Here is a 22,698-nt window from a genome sequence, read left to right as displayed (position 1 = left end):
AAAAAAAAAAAAAAAGAAAGGTCTGCAGTCAGATAGAACTTCTCTGTGATGGATTGCAGTTTTCAACTCTGATGTAATGTCATGCTTTCCACAAACTGGCTTTGTAATATTTTTCTTCTCTTTCTATTCTATTTAAAAATGACTATCCAGCACATGAATAGAATATGCATACTTCTGTAGCACCTTCAGCTAGGATTACAGCACTATCGTCTGTGGCACTAAATAAACATATTTTGCTATTTGCCAAGAGCATTCAGTCCAGAATGGGAGGGTTAGCAGAGGAACAGATGGAGTGATTTAAGCAGGTTGAGGGCAGAGATCTCCCAGGCAAGGGCAGTTGCTACAGAGCCTCTGTAAATAATGTCAGGTTTAGTAGTTCAGTCAAGGAGAGATACAGGTACGTGGAGTTTCCTTACTTCTCGTGTGCCAAGCACGGATTTCAGGGAGCAGATGTAGCATAATTTGGACTGAATTGTAGCCTCTTCTTAGCACCTTTCCTGTCGGAAAAGCTGCACTGTCCCTGTTCAAAATGCCCTGTGCTCCACCTCTACAGAACAGCTGCATTCACCTTGGTTGTTAATGCTTAACTTGCCTTCTGCCCCATCATTATGAGCAAGAAGTGTCTCTCTCCATTTGTACTTTGATGCAGGCAGTTCTAGGAGGCCCCGGAAGGGCCAGATCAATGCAAAAGAGTGGTTCCACTGCAGTCAAATTGAGAACACATTTCCATTTCTGTATTGGGAGGCATTAGAGGAAGATATTTTTGTCTAAGTAGCTACATTCAGAAGATAATTAAAGATTTTTTTTGTTACTGAGACACTGTAGAAATGTTATTTTTGCTATTACTGCAGAGACCTCTCTTGTAAGGAATAGCTGAAACCTTTAACGACTTAACAGTTGGTTCAGCGTTGTTGGATGCTTTGTAATAACCTGCAGTGATGGAGGGCAAAGGTTTTTTCTGTTAGGAAATACTTAGTAAAACAGAAGTTTTACTGCAATAAAATAACCTGGCTATTGCACAGATAGTGAGGCAGAGTCAAAGGGGTAAGTCTGTCACAGCATGCTGTGGTGGCCATATAAGAACATGGCTTCAGACAGAATTAGCTTACACAGAAATAGTAAAAGAAGCATTTTCAATTCTTGTGTGAAATTAAGCTCCTAGTATTGGGTTTGGGTGCCTAGGCACGCATTCACTTTGTAAATGGTAGGAGCAGTTTGGTATTTCCCAGCATGATCCTTTGCGTCCCACCCGTGGGTGGCTGTCACCCCCCCACCTGTGCTAGCGGAGCTGAGCTCCTCCGTTCCTCCAGTCCAAACCCCTGGCTGCAAAGTCTCACCTGTCTAACTTTGAGCTGCCCTGGGTGATCTCACACTGAAACAGTCTAGTTCTGGTCCTACACTTGCTGTAGTAACTAGCATGAGAAGTTTTATAATGTTTTGTGCTGCATATGGTACAAACTATGTGGCTACTCTTAAATTATCTTGATAGTTTGACAAATCTGCTATTGGCAGAGTGGCAGTCTGGCAATGTCCTTTATCATAAAACCTTTGTGGTGTCTCAAAGCTGTTGTTAAATGGTACAGGTATTTCTGCATTTTCAGGAAATCAGTTTTCGTTCAGAATTCTTTTTGTAGCGGCACACTGATTCATGTGTTAGGGAATAAGAATATAAAACTTTCTGATTAAAAAGTAGTTAGTAATGTTGTTTCACTTGGGGCTGAAGTCTCTTACAAAGATCACACACTGAAATAGGGACCAACCCAGGTCTACAGCCTGGAAGTGGATGCTAAATGATTTTTTCAAAGCTCCCAGCTGCAACCTCCCCAAATCTCAATCTGTGTTTTTCTGGCTTTGATTTAATTTTGAATTCTTTTTCTAAGGACTTACAAAAATAGTTTCTTAATAGCAGCAGCCGCAGCCAGTTCTAAACATGATTAGTTTATATGTTAAGTCCTTTTTGAGTTCTCAGGGGAAGCAGATAACACAAGGTCTCTCTCACTTGGGCATTTTTAAAATGCATGAAATTCTACTATTCCCACTTATTTATTTTTAATCTGACGTTTCTGCTAAATTAGGAGGAAAGATCTCTGTCCAACCCCTGCTTTTTTTAATGCCTTGAAATCAGCTTTAATAAAAATCAGCTGCTAGGAGCTGCAGCTGAGAGCAGTTGAGCTGCCACAGAGGGAGCCTCCTTAGTGGACCCCTATGATGTCAGGATGCATCGAGACAAGCGAGAGGAGGATAGGAATCCAGCTCAGTCCTCAGACAGCACTGCCAGGTACCGCTGCCCTGCGAGCAGCTACGGAGCGCTTTGCCCATTTCCTCCCCCAGCAGAGCAGAGCCCCTGGCTCTCCCTCTTACCTGCCTGCATGAGGACCCAGCAGTGCCCCAGTGAGTCCAGCGGGGCACACAGTGGAGAAAACTGCAGTAGCAGTGGAAGCTCTGGGCTCTCACCGGGTTCGGATTCAGACAGCAGCGGGGTGGTGTGTGGTGGTGGTGGGATGAGAGGCGTCCTGTCCAGATACTGGAGCTTGGAGAGTCTCCACTCTGCCACAGGTAAGGGGCTTCTCTCTCTTTTTTTTTTTTTTTTTTTTTTTTTTAAACAACAAAAACAACAAACAAAAAACAAACACCCACAACCTGTTCTGTGATATTGTACTGACCTTGAGACTAAATCAAACCTTCTGGGAAAAGTATGTAATTAGGAAATGCAATCTTTTAGTCAGGAGAAATAACCAAAACGTTCTCTGTTTGCTAGTTGTACCCCCTGCAGACTTAACAGCTAAAACAAAACAACATAGACCTTTAATATACTTCTTAAGTCAGAAGGCAAGAAATGGGTTCTTAATGGCTTTGGAAATAATGCTTAGGCTTCTACCTGATCAAAGCTGCCCTTTCCTTTTGGAACAGCATTTCATATTTCAGCTTAATTACACAGAGCCCAACGTTAGAGCTGGCATTTCTCTGTGTAAATGCCAGTGTAGAGTATTGCTGCTGTTAGAAAATGTCCAAGCGAGGTGCTGTGCAGCAGCTGAGCTCTAGGTAGGTTTGCACTGCTGTGTACTGAAAGAGGGAAAGGCAGTTCCCTGAGCCAGCTGCTCAAGTTTGGTTTCTGTTTTCCTGTCCTTCTTTCAATTCCTTTTTGAACCAGAGATTTTGGAGGCATGTTCCTATAGCCTGGATCCGTTCCAGCTCAACCTGCCTGGATCTGGCACTCTAGTTTTTAATCAGTGATGTGCCTATTTAGGGTTTGGATGTTTCAACTGCAAGCATGGGAAAGAAGCTTTCTCGTTCCCAACTGATACTTGCAAAGGAGCCTGGCAATTATTTTAATGGCCAGCTATTTCTGAGCTGTTCAGTTTGTTTCTTGTTTGTTGTTGTTTAGAGAGTTTTTTAGTAGAGTTGCAGCAAATCAGTTCTTCTCTTAGATAAATTCAGACAAGTGCCTTCAAGGCCACCGGTGACTGCCATTTCCTTAGTAAAAATACTCACTGTTACCAGCTAGAGGCAAGGCTTGGGAAGAATTTTAGGTGTAGTTCTGTGTAATAGGCTTTAATTGCATATACTTGTAAGTATTGGAAGGTCTTGTAATTCCATCTACGACTGTAGATTTGGGGCTTTTTAATAAAATCTGTGTTGCTCTCTGGAGTCTTCTGCTGAAGTGACAGTAACTGCACTAGCGTGTGGGGAAGGATTACAGCAGGGTGGCCAGCCTACCTGACTTTCCAACCCACGCACCAGACCTTCTAGGTGGCCAAGAAACACTAAATACCTTCAGTATGTCCTGAGGGTCCGGGGGCAGGAAAAAAGGCTCAGGCTGAGATCAGGCTATCGGTGCTCTCTTTTGGGAAAAGATCTGGGCTGCAAATGCAAGGGGATGCAATTCTGCATCTTGGTAACATTTGCTGGCTTGTTTTCTGCTGTAACAGGGAATGCAAATAATCCCCAGCATGGCTCTGACATTGACATAAAGTAGCCCTGGCACAGGATCCTTTTCCAAACTACTGCTCCAAGAGTTGCACATGGGGCAGTAGCTGTAGTTTGGTCCCCTCTGTCCTAGAGGATTTGTTGTCAGCTGTCCTCCCATGGATGCTTTCTCAGGCTGAATCGGGTCAGTTGATACAAATGACATACAGTGATATAAAAGAAGTAAGGTTGATAACAAAAACTAATTTTGAAGCTAAATCTCTTTTTCTAAATGCTCTTTCATTTCCACAACTGTGAGGCATGGTGTCATTTTGTGGATGCTGCCTGCATTTAGCAGGAAATGCAAAGATGAGAGGGAATAGAATAGAAAATGGTATGGGGACAAACTGAGGACAGGGAAAAACCAAATTAAGTTTTATAATTACAGTATTGATATATCAATACAATAATAAAAACGGATAACTGCACTTCAGGCTCCTTTCTGCCTCAAAATACTGTGGTGGGTAAGTGTCTGTCTTCTCATGTGCAAAAGATGTCCGAGCAGTTTGCCTCTAACTACTAACGAAATTCAGGTCAGAATTAGGATTAAAGCTTGAAAGCAGTGCATCTCCCGAAAGAGTTTATTTTGCTTTGATTCTGCTCTGTCGGTGTTCTTTGGATTAAGCTAAGGCAACCATGGTAGGAGAACTGCTCCTTGCCATCAAGGCCAGTTGGCTGTCAGAGGAGTGAGGCAGGATTTCTTTAAAGCATGGGCTAAATAATGTTTTTGGATGGTAAAATTTGATACACTGCTTCAAACAAACAAATCAGCAGGAGCAATAGCAGCTGGCAGTGTATGAGAGTAGTGGTAACTAGAATGCATTGCAGTGTTCTCACCTTGGAGGGGCAAGAAGTCTCCAGCATTTTGGCACATGTCACATCAAGAAGTTGGGGGAGGGGGGGTGGGGAAGAATGAACGTGTGGAAACACTATAACCTGCCTGATGGTGCATTAAAAAAGGGCTGGAAAAATAGCCAGTCCCTTTCTGTTTTGAAGGGATTCTGCATTCCCAGGAGTGGCCATAAGGTTGGATAAATGGACTTGAAAGACAGGGTTTTGCTTTTCTTCTCCCACTGTACACATAAACTTGTCTCTAGGCATCTTCACACTGAGTCTGTTGCTGTCTAAGACTTCAGAGAAGATTACAAAGAAACCAGTTTTAAGTGAAAAGTGGAGGTGAAAGGTGGGTGGGAGGTTTTCAGAACAATTGGGATGCAGCTGTTTGGGTTTCTCTTCTACATAATTTAGATTTCAAGAGCATGCAAAGACAGAGGCATAGTATATTTACACATGTATATATTCGACAACACGAGATTTCAGGAATACAAAGTGATGTCCCCTATGTAGAAAAGACAGGTAGCGTTTTTCCCAGGTTCACAAGCGGGAAAAGCTGTCTTTGGTTAATAATGTTCCTCTGCAACCAGTGATGAGGTATGATTCCTTTTGTTTTGGAGGTGACTTTCTTGTAATCTATTGATCAAGCAAGGAAGTTAAATGTGATACAGAACTGATAGAGAAAAGACACATTGTTACAGCACAAACTTCTGTACAAATGCCACTTGAAAAAAATATGCAAAAGCCCATAGTTCAGACTTGTATGAAGTAGAAAAATTCTGCTGTTATTTAATATCAGTCCACGTCATTTTTGGTCTAAATGTCAATATACATTACATGAGGAGGCCGTTCTCCCTGAAGCTAAATATAAACATGAAAAGAGGGAATTCTTTGTTGTTCTACCAGGCTCTCCATATGAGGATACCAGAGGACTTCATAAGCATCAATAACCCTCACAGAGGGCCTGAGAGGATTTCCAAGTTTGATTTAGGATAGAAAAAGAGATATGTACAGTTTGATACTTGGATAGTAGTCTTTCTATTTTTAAATACTTAGAGCAATTTCTAAATGTTTGGCTGTGTCAACACTCCAGTGGGAAAATGACTGAGAGCTTGGGTTGCTCCACAATTCTGAAAATCAGGCCTTAAGTATCTGAGCTGGACAAAAAGATGTGAGGCATCCAAATTAAAGGTCAGTTGTGACAGTGCTCCAGCAAGTGATTCAATGGCATTATGGGCACTCTAACCCTGGTTTCCTAGGCGAGATTTTGTATCCCAGGTTCATGCTGTCTCTATCCCATTCATCACTGTTGTACAGCTCTACTGAAAAGTTTGTTTCCTTTAGAATATTTCCAGATTCAAGCTTGTGAGTAGGTCTCTTTGCTTTTCCAGCTCCTTTGTTGCAGGTCCAATCCCGACCTCATTATTACTGTTGTTTATTCTTTTGCTTGTCCAAGTTGGGAAGGACTAGAAGAGCAAAGAAAGGTAGGGACAAAGGGGGAACTGCAACTTGGTGGACTAGCGGTTGCCATAGTTTCCCAAAGAGATCCTCTGTGTATTTGTGCATATGTAGCAATTTAATTGTACAGACTACACTTCAGTGTGCCTGTGCACGTTTTTGTGGCTCCTAATATGCAGATATGCTCATCTACTAGCCTTGGGAATATGGCCTTTAAACAAACAAGGAAACATAGACTATGGGTGGGGAGGGTTTTTCATTCAGAGCTTTAAAAAAAAAAAAAGTTTTTAGAAAAGTTTTTTTCAAGTAATTCATCTCATTGTTGTGGCTGATGAGGGAGCCAGTAATAGAGCTGTGGCAAATGCTTTGCATCATTCTTGTTTGGCAAGAGATTTGCTTTTGAGCTCCCTCTTTTTCCTTTTCCTTCCTCTAGCCCTGCCTTCTCGGTACTGGTGTCTGCAGCTGTGCTCATGGACTGCAGTGCATAATTCCACTGACCTTTCTTTCTCCAGGGTCACATAGTCAGGAGGAGTTAGAGGTCACGCAAGGGGAGATTGATTTAAGGTTCAAAGTGTTTCAGAATGCTTCCAGTGGGATGGGGGGTGGGAGTTAGTGCCTTAAAGCACACGCTACAGCGTGTTGATGTTTTGTTTCACCCTTGACTTGGCAAATTGTGCGCTAGGCTGTTTCAGCTGGATTCATCGATTGCATTGTAGCATGTCCTGTGTGTGGTGTGTGTCCCCCGCTTCTGCCATATATTTCCTGTGTCACCTGCCAGAATAACTTCCACTCATCTTCCAAACAATTAATCAATACATTCTTTTTTTAAAAAAGATACAACAATCCATGCTAAATTAACTTTGATTTTTCTCTCTACATGCATTCATTTGTAATGGTGACTGATACAGTGAGGTAAACCTAAGGGAGATCCTGAACTTTTGAGGAAGAATTACAAGATTAACATCTCTTGGCTGAACTAATGAGCTGCCCTAAAGCTTAAGTAAAGATTTCTTCTTTGAAAGTACATCTTCCAAATAATGTGTTGAGTGTTGCTGAACTGTGACTTGGCATCGTACTCAAATAGTGAGGGCATCTACATTAATAGTGGTTGAGTTCATTCTAGTGAATGTAACCTCAGTAAATGCTAAGTGTATGTAAACTTGGCCACCTAACACTTCTAATACACTCAAATGGTTTTTTTCAGTGCAAAATATCCTCTAGTGTCATGATTTTCCATAAAAAGGAAGAGAAAATAGTATTCATGTAAGTAGAAAAGCCTTATCATGTTTCTGTAGCTCTGTTTCCAGCAGAACCATTTTTTGTAAGTTCAGCTATTTAGTACTTCTAACCACATTTTCTTGTATTGGGGAGCAGTGTTAGTTGACTTTCCCTTGAGATATTTTTTTTGTTTCATTTTAAAAGGAGTAAATGCTTATTTTTATCATGTCCCCATAAGACACAGATTACCACTTGTGTCTACCAGAAGAAAAACACTCCCATCTTTGCTGATGTTGTGTTTGCAGGGAGAAGGTGGTAAATCTTTGGGAGTACTGCCTATGGCATTTCCCCAGGCATACACCCCGTTCAGGTACGCCACCTTCATCCTTTTCCTTCTCTGCTCTCAAAACAACTCCCATGAAGAACATTTAGGTTGTGATTACTTCCCTTTGCTGAGGAAGATGACATCTTCGAAGGCTGTCTTTCCTCAAAGATTCAGTTATTTTTAGAGTAGTCTTTCAGACCAACGCTTCTTTTGGGTATATCAATGCTTTGGTTGCTGTTGTTTTTCTAGATGGAAGTGAAACAGCTTTAAGCCGCCTGGTTTGGATATTACCAGCATCAGATCTCTTGCAGCAGGAAACTGGCACAGTCCAAGAGAGTAAATGGAAGGGGCAATTAAGTGGTACCATGAAGCCTACCTCACCCTTCCTTTCTCTACCTTTGGGTAGATGTGCAAAGGCTTGGAGTAACTGTTGCATGTGCCTGCTCATTTGGGTTATCTGGACCTACTTCATCTAGTTAAAAGAGGCAGTGGAAAAAAAAAAAAAGGTTATACCATGTGCTGGCAAGTAGTGTTTATGCTCAGTGGTCATGAAGAATGTGTATAATTGTTGCCTACACAGGGTGAAGCTTCCCTATTACTGCTTAGCAGTTAGTTAAGTTAAACAATATAGGCAACAATCATGCCTTTTCTTTGTCATGGGGATGTATCCTTTAATTTACTAAGCTTGTCTGTAACTCAGCTTATTCACTATTAAGGTCTTGCTCTCCAATTCATCTGAGTCACGAGAAGTACCTTTGAAGGATTAGAGAAATGTAGCCCTCTTCTGAGGGTCAGTAATTTTCTGTGGAGGTGTCTAATTTAATTAGAATCCTACCTCATCTCAAAAACCTTTGTAGTCTGAGGTCTGTTAAACCAGCTAACTAGTTCAGTAGTTTGCTTAAAAGTGCTAGGGACAAGAGACTAGACTTCACAGGACACTTCTTCTGAGCAAGGCAGAAGTCTGAAGGTGAGTGCTGAATGCCTGCAGTGGCTATGGTGTTCAGACAAGCTGCTGTAAAGTGGTGTGTCTGCACATGAAAGCAAGACATGAGCTTGGGTGTAAGCTGATAGGACCATAGTTTGCACCTGGATACTGTCTTGAATTACATTGTGTGAACTTGCAAGAGCTGGCAACTGTCACTACAGGTACACCTCAAGGGTATATTTGCCTAGACAGCTATAGAGTTTTGCCAATGTTATTCTCAATGCTTTCTAATCAAAGAGCAAGAGATTCCCTGGCTGTTGGCTCCTAAGAGCTCAAGTAACACTTTTGTCATGGAGTACAGAGTAACTGCGTTGCTAGAGTAATTGAGCCATTTCCAAGCTGTGGTGTATCCCAAGGAGCCCTTATGGAAGCTCTGGGGCATCAGCCCCCCATGCAGGCAGATTTCTGTATTCTGTGGCCTCCCAGCATGGTGTAGGCTGGCAAGTAGTAGTAGAACAGGCAATTCATGTGTCAAAAGCGACTGACTATGCAAAAAAATAAAATCCATATCAGTTCTTTTGAATGTCCTTCACATTCTTACTCTGTTGAATTATCTTTTTATCTTGGATTTGAATGTGTGTATAGATAGTTATTCACTAGTTAAGCTTTGAGTATTCCATGTGCTTATCAAAACTGTCTGTGAAGGTTCTCAACAAGTATTTCTAGATTTGGGCTCTAAATTTGTTCATCTACAGATGGGTAACGATGAGGTTTCTTTCTAAACCATTCTTAAGGGATCTAATAAATATCTAAATAATCATTTGAAATCTATTTCAAATGTACCATTAAGATATGTGGTACTATCCTGTTGTATTGGAAGGTAAATGAAATGTGAGTATACAATAACTTGAAAAAGAAGGTTTTGTTTCAGGAACATCAGGAAAATGCAGAGCTTTGATTTTACTTTTCTTTAAAATCAAAGAAACATTATAAAGCAGTATAATGTTTCACGTTGAGAATAAAGAAAGATAAGACTGGCTACGTTTTCAGCTGGTAGAGATTTATTTCTATGTGGGAGTGAAATAGCAAGAGTTTCCCTTTGGCTAATGGAAATAGTTTCCATGAGGTAGTTTTGAATCAGTCTCTTTTTTTTTTTTTTTTTTTTTTTTATTAAATCTATCCTTAAAAAGGTAGGCAAAAAGATGATGTGCGAGGAGGCCCAATACTAACACCAGATAATCTGTTCTAATCGGTAGGATTAAGCTACCCATGCTCTCCTTCTGCCAATGAAAACTTGCCATGCCAGGTGTTAAATGCCCTTGACTAAGCATGAACCAAGATCATTACTCAAATGCACGTGCAGAGTGCATACCTGACATTTAGAAATGGCAGTTCACAGATTCTTTCAAGAAGAAAAGGAAGACTGCACAGTGCTTATGCACTAATTGGACATGCCTTCCTGTTCATGGAGCTGTCATTGAGGTTATTCCTTGCAGGGATCTTTAGAAACATCAAGGCATCTACAAGTCTGGAGGAGGAAAAGCTGTCTACATAATTGTTGAATTTAGGAAAAAACAAAAAAATCTGCTTGGAAACTTAAGGTTCAGCTGTAGCAATAAGGTGCAGCATGCTGTGAGAATCAGTCTCATCTACTCAACAGGTGCTTCCCAAGGGCTGCTGGAGCTGCTTCTGTTGTGTGTGTGCCTTCCATCGCTGTGTCTGGGGTAACTTACTGTTATATTTATACTGTATAGTCTGGGACACAGTGAGGCTGTAAGGCTTCAGGGAATCACACAAGGCAGCAGCTCTGTTCAGTGCTGTGTGAAGGGGTCAGTTCAGAGTTCATCTGAAAAATATACACCTGCAGTGTTCAGACCTGACCTCGGTTTCAGCTGTGAAGTGTCTGCACTAGGAAGATTACGGAAGGATTCTGAAGGCAGGAGTATGGTCCAGGAGTGTAGAGGAATGAAGCTGGGTTAATTAGCATAGATAATATACAGCTGTGGGCTGGCTTCAGGGGCAGTGGGTTGGTTGATGTAGACAAGGTGCAGCTGTGGCTGGTTCTGGTAAGTGGTTGAGAGGCAATGAAGAGAGAGCAGGCGAGGAAGAAAGGGAGGAGGGAATAAGCAGAGAGAGGACACATGCCCTGGATGAGGTGAGATGAGGAGCAGGCAGCAGAGGGACTGTATGAAGAGTGTGCTGGTATGAGGTGGTGAAAGACCTTGCTGCAGCTTGATAGTTTGGAGAGTGCTGCGACACAGGAGTAAGGTGCTCTGAGCTCCGGGCCTGGGTTGTTTTGTAGTCCTGCAGCAAGCAAAAGGGCTCATGAGGCTCTTGTGAAGATTTTGTTGTATGGATATATTCAAAGTGTCCCAGGTTTTGACGATACAGTGTGACCTGGAAAAAGAAATAATAGCATGAATTCTGGAGCTTTTATTTGAAATGCTGAGCAGCTTCTCGCTTGGCTCAGCTCCTGTTGCCTTGACTGATGCGCTGGCAGGAGGGCACCCTCCCTGAGCAGAGCTGCATGTCAGCTTGAGGTCACTGATGGTACATCCTGCTCAAGGCAAAAACCTACCCTGCATGCCTGAAAGAAGCTTTGACAATAAACCTTTTAAGAGAGTTTATTATGAAAACACAGCGTTACTAATACCCTGAAAACAGTGGATTTGGATCGATTTGAAATGTGGCATTCTGATCAGCCTTAAAAGCCTGAATAAATTAAAAATATGCAGAAACCATCTGTACTGAAACTTGTTGATTGGATCTGTCAGCTCTCTTTAGAGAGAGCAAAATCATTTATTTTGGGCTATTTTTGGTTACAATTCTGAGCTTTACCACAATCTCTAGATTGCTGTAAATCTAAGGCCTATTTCATGCTGGCTTAATGTCAGTACTGTCCATGGGCTGAATTTGGGGGTTTGGTCAAGCTTTCTCATGTTCATCTGTGCTCACAGTTGGTGGTATAATGGTCACCTGTGTTCATGCAGCTTTTTCTGGCTCACATGAGGGCATGCACTGGATGGCTGGGACTTCCACTTGGCTTCCAAGTACCACTTGACCATCATCTATGAGCTGCTGGAGGAAGTCTCCAAAGTGATTGTATGTAGGGCAGCTCATGCATCTTTTAGGGAGCCACTAGTGACAGACTGCTCTAGATAACTCCTCTGATCTGGAGAACTTCACCTTTCTGAAGAAAAACAATATACTTCCATAGATAAGACAAAGAAATGTCCCAGCTTTTCAAGCCTGTGACTTGACATTTAAACAGAATTGTTTAAAAATCCACTGAATTAATAATGGCCAGGTCATTAATATTGACTCATCTAAATGATTCTTGGTGTCTCTGAAAACATCAGTTTAGGTGAGTGTAAGCACTGCTGGGTCAATTTTTGAAAGACTGCTTGGCCAAATATAAGGTGTGTGTGGGGGCTGTTTCTGAATAAAGATGGGGAGAGCAGCTTGGTATTCTGCCTTCCTCTCAGGTGTTGCTTTTCCTTTTCTCAGCTTTCATTTTTGAGAAAAGCATCTTGATTGCAAAGATTCTTCCAGCTGCAACTGGAATAAAAGATGAGGATGACTTCTGGTTTTTATGGGAATACAGTGCAAATGCAGGGAAGAAGGAGGATCATTCTGTCCACTTGTCAGAAGATTTGTCATCTAGTTTTATGCTTTACACTTTTATTAGGGCATTCACTGTGCAGTGGCACCAGTGCTTTGACTTTGCAGCTGACTGTGACCCAGTTCCTCTATCATGCTGAGCAAAGAAGGGGCAGTTCAGCAAGTTCTCAGTGCTCAGACGAAAATGAGTCTTGTCTAAGTGCAAACTGTATGCAGATAAGGGCAGAAGTAATTCCAGTTACTTCCCAGCTTTACATATGACAAAGGTTTTTGATCGCATCTTGACATGTGTAGCTCACTGTGCTGGCTGAGGTATTAATGCTCTTCTCTTCTCTGATCAGGCAGCAGCGGGGGATGGAAGTTTCCCCCTGCACCACTGTACTTTGCAAGGAGATTAACTTGTATGAATGACAACATTTTTCTTTAATCATGCTCTTGTTTCCAGAGTCCTGGAGAACCAAAGCATCCTTTGCAGTGGGCTGTTCCTGAAAAGTTTACCTACTGTAGAATGTTCTAGTTTTGCTTCAGGGCTTCTGAAGCAGGTCTTCCCTCCCACTCTGAATCTCAGAATGGTTTAGGCACCTCTGGAGACTGCCTAGTCCCACCCCTCTGCTCAAAACAGGTCACCCAGAATGGGTGGCTGGTTGAATTTTTAGTATCTCTAGGAATGGAGACTCCATTACCTCTTTGGACAACCTGTTCCAGGCTGTGACCATCCTTACAGTAAAAAAAGGTTTATGTTTGAATAGAATTTACTGTCTTTCAGCTTGTATCCATTTCTTCTTGTACTTTTATTGGCCACAACTGAGTGGAGTCTGGCTCTGCCTTCTGTGCCCCCTCCAGTCAGGTGTGTACACACATAGTTAAGATCCCCCTGAGCCTTCTCCAGGCTGAACAATCCCAGCTCGCCCAGTCTCTCTGTGTGTGTCAGGTGCTCCAGTGTCTTAATTATGTCTGGTCTTCTGCTGGACCCGCTCCAGTACATCTGTATTTTCCTTGCAGTCTTGTTTGCATTGGCAGCCACCTGAGTCCTGGCTGAGTTTAATATGCTGGGGTTTTCTGAGTCCTCACAACCTTAAGAATCATCCTTCTCCCTGTGGGTAGGAGAGCACCTGGTATCACATCTGAAGCTTTATCTTTCAAGTGCTTTCTTTGGCAAAGGAGGCAAGTAGATGAATTTTTCTGAAAACACAAAGCAGAGGTGAATGTTCCTACCTGGGTCCTCAGGGCCAGGCTTTGCTGGCTGTTGGATCACTGCAGGCATCACAAGTTGCTGCTTATTGATCAGCTGAACCCATAGTTGGAGAGGAACCTTTGTAGAGACCAGGCAAGTTGGAGCTGCAGATCTTGTAGCCGATGGTTCATTGGTGACATGTGCTTCTGCAGCCTTTGACACCTAAAGCTCAAAGATGGTGTTTGATTCTCATAGGCTGTGAATTGCATGGTGTGGGGTATTTTGTTTGTTCGTGGGTTTGGTTTTTTGTGGCCTCTTGCTGCATGTTTCTGCACTTGCCGAGCGTGCCAGTGGGAAGTGGGAGAGAGAACACCTGGTCAGTACTGGTTTTGCTTTTCTGAGAGTTATGTCAGATACTAGCTGTGTCATGGCCTCTGGCATATGCCAGGCCAGACGTCGGCGTGCATGTGAAAGGGATCTGCGCACAAATAGTTTATGCAAAGGTAAAGCCTTGTCTGAAGTCTCTAGAAAGCACTGAGTCTATGTGCTCCTTGATTGAGCCTTGTATGTGGTTTCTGTACTGTATACACTGAAACTCATTCAGCCTCTCTATTTATAGCACTCAGTAAGTAACAAGTCATGGCACAGAAGGGGCCTACCATATTGGACACAACAGCCTACAGTTTCACTGCGGCAGCACTGTAATTATTAATCCCAGAAACTTATGTGAGAAGCCAGTGTGCTTGTTAGAATGAGCACTTGTGAGTAAGTTCCATGGATAACCCAGTTTAAACGCAGCATCCCTCGGCTGTGAATGTCCTCCCTTGTTGCCTGGCCTGTGGTACACAAAGGATTTTGAGCTAGCAATTGTTCTTACACAATTTAAAGCATTGCAGTTAAACCAGAACTTTCTCCTGTAGACACTGATCCAGGCTACTTGCTTCTTGTCAAAACACCTGAGGGAGCAAGACTTTGGGAGGTTCTTGGAAGAGACTCTGGAAGTAGGTAGGAATGCTGCAGGAAAAGGGGTTTTAGCAATTACTAACTCAGTAACGCAGGCACATTAGCTTCATCCCTGCTCTGTTTTCCTCTTCTACAAAGCCTAAATACAAGGGACAAGCTTGTGTTGGTTGCTAAGCGCTGTGTGTAAGATAATCAAAAGGAAAACAGAGCTGGGCCATAGACCAAAAACATTGCTTCAAGTACCCTACAAGGGCCATAGAAAGAGCTCTGATCCTGCTGCAGGTTGGAATTTCCTGGCTCCCTGCGTAGCGCGGATCCAGGAGCTGAGTGCCACGTGACTGGGAGTGCCTTAGTCACTTTTCAGAGTTTAACAGTAGCTGTATTTACCTATTCACTATTTTAAATGGATTGACGTTAAAAGCCCAAGCAATTTGCACGTTATTGAGCTCTAGTTGTGTCGGAATTATATTTACTACTTAAAGGCCTACAGCCAGAAGAGCAGGATGCTCGTGTATTGTCTTATAACATGCAGTGTATTGTGCAGGAAGGGCCTCGGGTCAGGTCCTGTACTGCAACAGGGTTTCTTCAGCGGGTGATGCTGTTGGTGGTGCTCTGCAGGAGGCCTTGTCACTCTGTGAACTTCACTTGGCTATGAGAAGAAGGAAAATGCTGACGAGTCCTTCTGATGTGACTTTGGAAGCGGTCTGTTCTTTGCTTCTGACAGAGTTTTCAACTCGCAAAGCAGAGCTGGTAAAATGAAACAATTGTATGAGCCTCAACTCTTTCAAAATGAGGGTGAGAAACTAAATTTAAACCTTCCTTCATCAGCAGTTAATACTCAGCTGTTTGTGGAGAATGTAGGGTAAAGCCAGGCAGCTGGTTCCCTCCCTTCTGCAGCAGGAGAGGGCATAGGTGGCAGAAATGTGGTGGTCAACAGCCCAGAGCACTAGTATCTCAAAGGGCTACCATTAATTATTCTCTGAGTGTTTGCCCGTGGCCGTAAGGAGGGAACTGGGTTTAAATGCAGTGCAGCGGATGGCCATCTAGTCATGTGTCTCTTCCTTCTCTTTTTGTTGAAGTCAGATGTCTATATTTGGTGCATCCTAGGCTGTTGTCATGGAAATGGTTGTATTGACACATCCATAGCAGAGCAGCTTTGTACAGAAGGATCAGAAGGACGATGAGTGAGAAAGGAAGGGGCCTGTTCTCAGCATTCAGGCGTTAATAATATTTGTTCTTCAGCTTCTTAGCTCCAGTTGGAAGGCATACAGCTGTTGGGTTTGTTGTTTTGAGCCAGTATTGAAAGAATTATGCAGAACAATAGTCAACATTTGGACTTTAACACAGAGCATTGCTGAACATGACACACGATAGGATCCCCAGTTACAATAGCTGCCTCCTACATAGCTTGTATGCTACTGATTAGCACCACTGCAGAGCAGTAACATCCCTGCTCTGTCCTTTTTACTATTTCTAGTTCATGTGAGATCTTGCATGTTCCTACAAAGAACTATTCTGAAAATAGTAGGAAAAAAAATTAATCTCATCCTTTGTGCTCTCCATTTGAATATTGTAGCTGGAAACATCAGGGACTGTAGCCAGCTATTTCCTCCTGAACACCTGGAAAAGGGTAATATTTGGAAAGTTAATGAAAGTGAACTTAGATGGTAGAAGTTAGTAGTATTGGCGGATTTCATGCCTAGTGTGCTTTCTGCTGCTGCCAGGCCACCTTGCACTTCCCCCAAGACAGGTCATTGGCTGTGAGAAGGGGGAGGAATAGAAAAATGAATTTGGATCCGTTTGCCTCATGTCAGAGTGTTTTCACAGCCTGTTGCTACAGGGAGCTTCTCAGCTTCATGCCAAGAAGAGTCAGAAGATAAGAAACTTCAGAAGCAGTCAGGGAAGCTGCATCCTGTGTCTCAGCACTGAGCTCTGCAGGGTTCTTTCCTCTAGTGCCTGGATCTGTGGGAGGAGTTCCTCCCCCTTCCTGTGCATCTTGAATATGGTGGGAGCATATTTCAATGCTGTTAATCAGATATTTGGGCAGTTGGTTTTTTTTTCTGTTACACGTGCAAATAGAGGCTGGTACGTGCTTAGTAAAAGCCATGCTGTTTCTAATGCAGTCTGGTTATGTATCCATCATAATCCAAAAATTATTGCCGTCAGACTGCAGATAAGGACAGTCTTCTCTGTTCATGTTTAAAATCTTCACTTATCATGATGGCCTCTGCGGAATAGACAGAATGCAAGTAAAAGGTAGAGCTTCTGTCCCTGCATGACAACTGTCCTTTGGACTCCAGATCCCCCTGTAAGAAGGTACAGCAGGACTTACACAGAATCCACCCCTGCTGGGCTCTCAAACACTTTTAAGTGCTTTAACGGATTTCATCTTTTCAGATTTCAGGAATGTGTATTTGTTAATCAACTTTCCAGTTTCTGTCACACTTGGGCAATCCGTATTAGCGTGGTAGAAGGTATTTGTTATTGGAGCTTACCAAAACCAAAGTTTTCAAATTTTGTAATGCACATTTGATTAAAAAAACCCAAAACCTTTATTGTTTTGCTTAAGCTTTTGAAGCAATAGTCTGTTTTCTGATGCTTTAGTGTGTGTGTGTGTATAAAGGGAACCAGATTGGAAGGATTTTCATTTTGTGTAGAAATTTGCAAGATGAAGAATGTAATTTTTTAGCTGCTTATATCTGTGCCAGCTGTTCTGCCTGAGAAAGCTTCTGCTTCCTTCAGGGTTCTGCGGCCCTAGCACAAAGTGGTCACCCTGTAAATATTGGCACATTAGGGTTACAGAACCCATACTATTGCTGCTGTTCAAAAAAAAAAAAAAAAAAAGCATCAACAGCAACAAACTGGGACTTCTGTTTAGCTTTGATAAAGCCAAATACTGAGATGTATTCTGTAAACTTGGCCTTTAATTGTCATAAGTGAAATGAAAAATGGTCAATATTTAATATTAGATGCCATTATTTATTATTAAATATCATTTATTAAATAAAACACATCTTAATTTCTCCTCCTTTCTAGGAAGATAGTTCTCTTGATTAATGATAGCATATTTTTATTGCTGCCCTGGGCACAGCTGATGAGAGCCTTGGATGGCTTTTGTCTGCAGGATGTGGTTGTGGTTGAATAATGGAATGAACAAAATATGAAGTATAATCAGAACAAGTTCCCAGGCAATTTTTCATGTTAGAAATTGGGGAAGACCTTAAGAAGAAATATTTTCCTTTAAAAAGCCATTTTAATGTACGTTTTCTTGGAGCAAAGGGACTTTTCCAGATACTCTGAACCTTATGAAGTAATCTTTCCAGATCAAGGAACCTTACCCAGGGAAGGAGGGCCAGTTGGCTGCTTCCAGTTCATCTCTCTGGTGAACTTTTTGTATATCACAATGGCAATATAGAACACTTTTTTTGTTTTCTTTTTTTGATTGGGGCCACCTCCTGAGGCGAATATCAAGTGGCTGTTGTAAGTATGCTCACTGTTTTGATAGCATAGTGGAAAAGGTGAAGAAATCTGTGGGAACAGGGATATGTGTTCTGGTGAGCTGTACATTGGCTTTGGTGGAAAATGAAGGCGGTTTGCAAACTAACCTTTTTATAAAGATAACAAAGGTGTAGAACTACTGTCCTTACCTGGCCTCTTTCAGTGGAAGTAGGTAGAAATCTCTCCTGACACTGCAGTGGAAAATTTGATATAGTGCAGAAGTAGAAGATGCCAAATGCAAGAACGTCATCATCCCTATTGCAGGATGCCAACTTGGCTAATACAGAAAGTCTGAGTCCGTTATTTAGCAGCGTGGGGCATTTGACACACAAGCTACTTCGCCTGGCTGAAACCTGCTCAATTACACATAGCAGCTCCTCAGCAGGTTCACACAGTTTTCACCTTGTTGTCTGGTGTGTCCAGTTTGCATGTGTTTGATGGCCACGGTTATAGGAGGCATCTTGAGTTGTTCAGAAGCACTTGTATCAGCCAGAATTTAAGGGTTGGGAGGCCTGTTCAGGAGGAGCAATGTAAAGCTTTGTAATCAGACTTCCACAGGCAAACAGTTACGGTTAAAACAGCCAAGTGTTGTACTGCCTTGTTTTGCTGTGACCTCCCTGTCCACAGCTTCTGAGTTATTAATTGATATGTTCTGCGGAGCCTGTGGCATCAGTGAGGAAATGGGATTTGGTGGCTTCTTAGGTACTTCTGACTGAGAAGTTAATGTGCAGATTATGCTAATAGAAATACTGAATGTACTGATATTTTCAGGCGGGTGACTTCTTGACTGTCCTTACCATTTGTGGGTAACATGTCTGGATCTCTATCAGTGTCATGTTCTCCCCTACTCTATCCATAGGGTCTACTTCTTCATTTGTGCTTCTGCTACAGTCACCCACCAGTCTGCCTACTGTGGTTTCACAGGTTGCTTCAGTTACTGTGGTTTCATCATCAGTTCTTCTCAGACATGCTGATTTCCTCGTCCTGTCATCCATATATGACCAGCTTCAGTCAGCTCTCTTCTCCTCCCAAACTTTCTCCATTATCACTTTCCCATCACTGAACATTAGTCTCGGGTGCTCCTAATACAACCTGTCATTTCAGTTTGATTCATTAAGGGTATGTGGGAAAAGACCCTTAAATTTTACTTGGGGTCCATAAAAGCTTGTGACATATAGGTCTAGTCTCTGCTTTCTGGACACCTCTGCTTCTGTTGGAGGCATTTTAAACTCTTTATAGGTGATCCTGTAATAAACCTGTGGCTTTACTGCAGGAGTTTGACTCTGCTCGCATTCAAACACTGTGCCACTGGCCTCTACTGCTGTAAATGGCACTAACTTGTATCCTCTGCTGTCACGTGCATAGCTTCTTCAGATGGTCTAAGTAAACTATCGAGGGGATAGAACTGAGGTTTTCTGTCTGGAGGGCCTCGAACCTTTGTCAGTAAGGAGGTGGTGTGTGCTCAAAGTGGATCCAATCCTTGTGTTTTACAGCTTTCAGAGTAACATGTAACAATTGCTCGCTGACTCCAATTAGCTTTTGCAAAAGGAAATCTTAGAAGTGTGCCTGAAATTAAAATTTAGCTTTTCCAGGCTAAATGAGTCTTATTCTGCTTGTATTGCTGTGAACTGAAATAACCTCCTGCAAGAAAGAATAGTATGCAGGTGAGAAGATGTTATCTTAAGAAAAGAGAAAGTTTCCAAACCAGTTGCATAATAAGTGACACGGAAAATTAAAAGCTAATTTGCCTGAGAAATTAGCTCTGACTCACTAAATGTTCTGCTCAACCCCTGAAACTGCTGAAAAGAGTGATTTTCACATCTGGTGTCTCAGTTCATTCTGAGACCCTTGTGCTCTGGAAGGTGATTCTTGTGATTAGCTGCTCTTATAACTGATTAAATTAGTTTTACTCCTTCAGCAGCTGAATGCAATTGTAAATAAGTAGCAATTGTGATACAGTCAACATAAGTTGGGAGTCTCTTTTTTTACCTGTACTCACTTTTTTCTCTATCCAATAATACTTCGCATCAAACTATTCATGCTATCTTTGATGTTCCACTTTGAATCTAATTTTAATGACTTTGCCTTCATATAGACTAGCTGTATGGAGTAAAATCTGTTTAGTTGTTTGATGTATGGATCTCTTATTGCTGGCCTTCAAGGAAATGTATTTGAAATTGATGTCTTGCTCTGTGAACAAGTAATTAGCATGAAGTATTAGAAAAGTGAATTAGCTGCATTTGAGCACACAGAAATGAAGATTTTCTGTGGCATCAATGGGAAATACCAGTGGTTTACAGTGGGCAGCTTCTCACTTTATGATAATGCAATAGGCATGAGTTAATTGGTTAGGGGTAGAGGAAGCTCTTAATTGAAATGTTAAAGAAAAAAAAGGAAACATGCAGAGGAAAAGTTGCAAGTAGAGCACTTAGCACTGGAGAGGAAGGTACTCTGCAGTATTAGACTATACCTGTAGCATATTTTGCTCTGCATCCATTGAAGAATTTGTAATACATAGACTTGATAGTCGGTCAGCTCATTTGCAGTTAATGATATCCTGTGACTTAAAATAATCTTGCCTCTACTTGGTGACAGTTGTTGTTTGTGAGACTGGAGAAAGTAAGGACAAAATAAGACAAGTATGAGATTTGTGTAATACAGCATGGGGTTTGTGACTGAGGTTGGAATATCCCTCCATCCGTGGACCTTTCTGGTGAATATCTTGTGCCTCTGGTCAAGCGTGGACACGCTCACTGTCAGGCTGGCATGGCTGGTTGTGCCCCCTCCTACAGACGCAGAGGCACTTAACCTCTGGCACTGCTCAAGCAGAAAGGAATTCAAGGAGTGGTCGGTATGCATTTCCCTCTTGATGAGGGAATAAATACAGAAGCTAGCACACAAAGCCCAAAGTTCCTGAGGAGGACTGTTGGTTATTTACATTGATGCTATTTTTTGATGTCAGACCAAGACTGTAACTCATCTCTAAAATGAAGCATCCATTTATGGGTGCAATTATTGGAGGTTTATTAGTGATAGCAGGAGATAGGTTGATGCCCCAGGAATTCAGTTCTGCCCATATGTCTCACATTCCTGTGCTGGACTTCGGAATTTTCCGCGTTCTCTTCACAGCAGGAGCAGAGACTCTGAGGTAGTGAAAAATACTGGGTTTTGTTTTGGGGCTTTTCTTTATCTGAAAAGCGAAGGCTTTTAATGTTGTGTTTTAATTTCCTCAAGATTTCCAATTAGCCCTTACAAATCAAGGAATTAAGTTACTTGTTAGCTTTTCACGTTGGAATGCTCGCCAGAGGAAGGACATAGTTCAGCCCCTGGAGCCACAAGCCAGTGGATGGATGTCTCACATGCACGTTAGCTTGATCACAAAAGGCTACCGCTTGCCATGGAAAATCCCTTGCTATTTCCTGGTAGCCAGCCATTCACCAAGGCCTTGAGCTGGATAGCGTAGAAACTCAGAGCATGGGAGCTGGGGTGGAATTAAGGTGGATGAATCTGGGCTCTAATCCCCCTTTACCTCTGTGTTCTCATCTGTGGTTTAGCAGTATTAGTTACTCTAAGTGGTTAAGGCTGAGTTCTTGGTCATTAATATTGAAAGAGATTGAAGACGCTGATTTTTCCATGCATGGGCTTCCAGAAGTTCTGTGCTGTCTGGAGACCTATAACCAAAAGACTTTAGGTGCTTCCAGTAGGGTGGTGGATCTCTGTGTTAGGTTTCTATCTCTGCTGGGAGGAGGTTCTATCACTTATTGTTGTGTTGTGTGACCTTGGTTAGTGGGACATGTAAACCCACCTAAATTTGTGTAGCCTTTCCTGTGACACATGAAATGAACAGGAGTAGGACTTTAATTCTTAGTGGAGCCCGTGTTTGGAGTAAAATCTATTTTATCTTTGATTAAGAACATATGGAATGCCTTGCCTTCTGAGTATACCTACCACATATGGACATATTTTCTGGGAGACAAGGAACACCCGTTTGTGTTCGTACTCTTATTTTGTTCATTCTAGGCTTAGCTCTGAGATAGGAGAGGGACAGGCAGAAAGTCCCTGTAAAGGGCATTGTCATTCTTAAATGGGCACCAGAACTTCTGTTGCAAAAGGGACTTTTGACAGAACAGCAGTCTTTGATGCCTCTTTTTGCAGATGCTAGCTGAACTCTTGAATAATTCTGTGCAGTTTTGCTTTCAGGAGAGTAGAAATGTTTAATGACAGTGACTCTTACCCACAGAACTGAATTTAGAGCATCTCTAAAATCTTAGCGCGACACCTAAAATGGAGTACAGGAAAGGGCTTTCATTCCTAAACCTATAGCACAGATGAAAAAAAGCTGAATATATTAGCCTCCTAAGCCAGTGTGACAGCTTTTTTCTATTTTGTTTACATTACAAATGAAGATGTAGTTGCTCAGTTTGTTCATTTTCTGAGACTAATTTATGCTCAGAGTTCAGCCATACTATTTTCCTTAGTGCTATGGAATTTGGTTATACTAACAATGAAAGAAAAATCCAGAGGGCTGACCTAGAGAGGCGTAATTTATGGAAGAAGGAAACGCTGTGGGATATCTTATCACCCCAGTTTTCAGTAATAGAAGGAAACTGTTTAGCTGTTTTTGTCCAGATGTTAGGGCAAACAGAACTCCAGAACTTTGGCTGCAACAATTGCAGAAAACAGAGTTAATCACTTTGGCACCTGGGAAGCTAATTT

General features: G+C 42.1%; 1 protein-coding gene across 4 annotated transcripts in view; it reads left to right on the top strand.

The window, feature by feature from the left end:
* The window catches only part of ARHGEF4 (Rho guanine nucleotide exchange factor 4), a 228,035-nt gene that overhangs the window by 122,376 nt on the left and 82,961 nt on the right, over positions 1–22,698 (top strand). The window contains exon 1 of one of the 4 annotated variants that reach the window (XM_027808896.2): positions 2,242–2,556. The exons of the other annotated variants lie outside the window; for them this stretch is intronic. Coding sequence (XP_027664697.2) covers positions 2,370–2,556 — 187 coding nt within the window. The 5' untranslated portion in view covers positions 2,242–2,369. Of the gene's footprint in view, positions 1–2,241; positions 2,557–22,698 lie in introns of those variants that run through there. 4 annotated transcript variants of the gene reach the window in all.

Source organism: Falco cherrug, chromosome 11, assembly GCF_023634085.1.
Source record: "Falco cherrug isolate bFalChe1 chromosome 11, bFalChe1.pri, whole genome shotgun sequence".
Classification (NCBI taxonomy): Eukaryota; Metazoa; Chordata; class Aves; order Falconiformes; family Falconidae; genus Falco; species Falco cherrug.
Note: the sequence above shows the minus strand (reverse complement) of the source record. Positions and strands in the feature narration are given on the sequence as shown.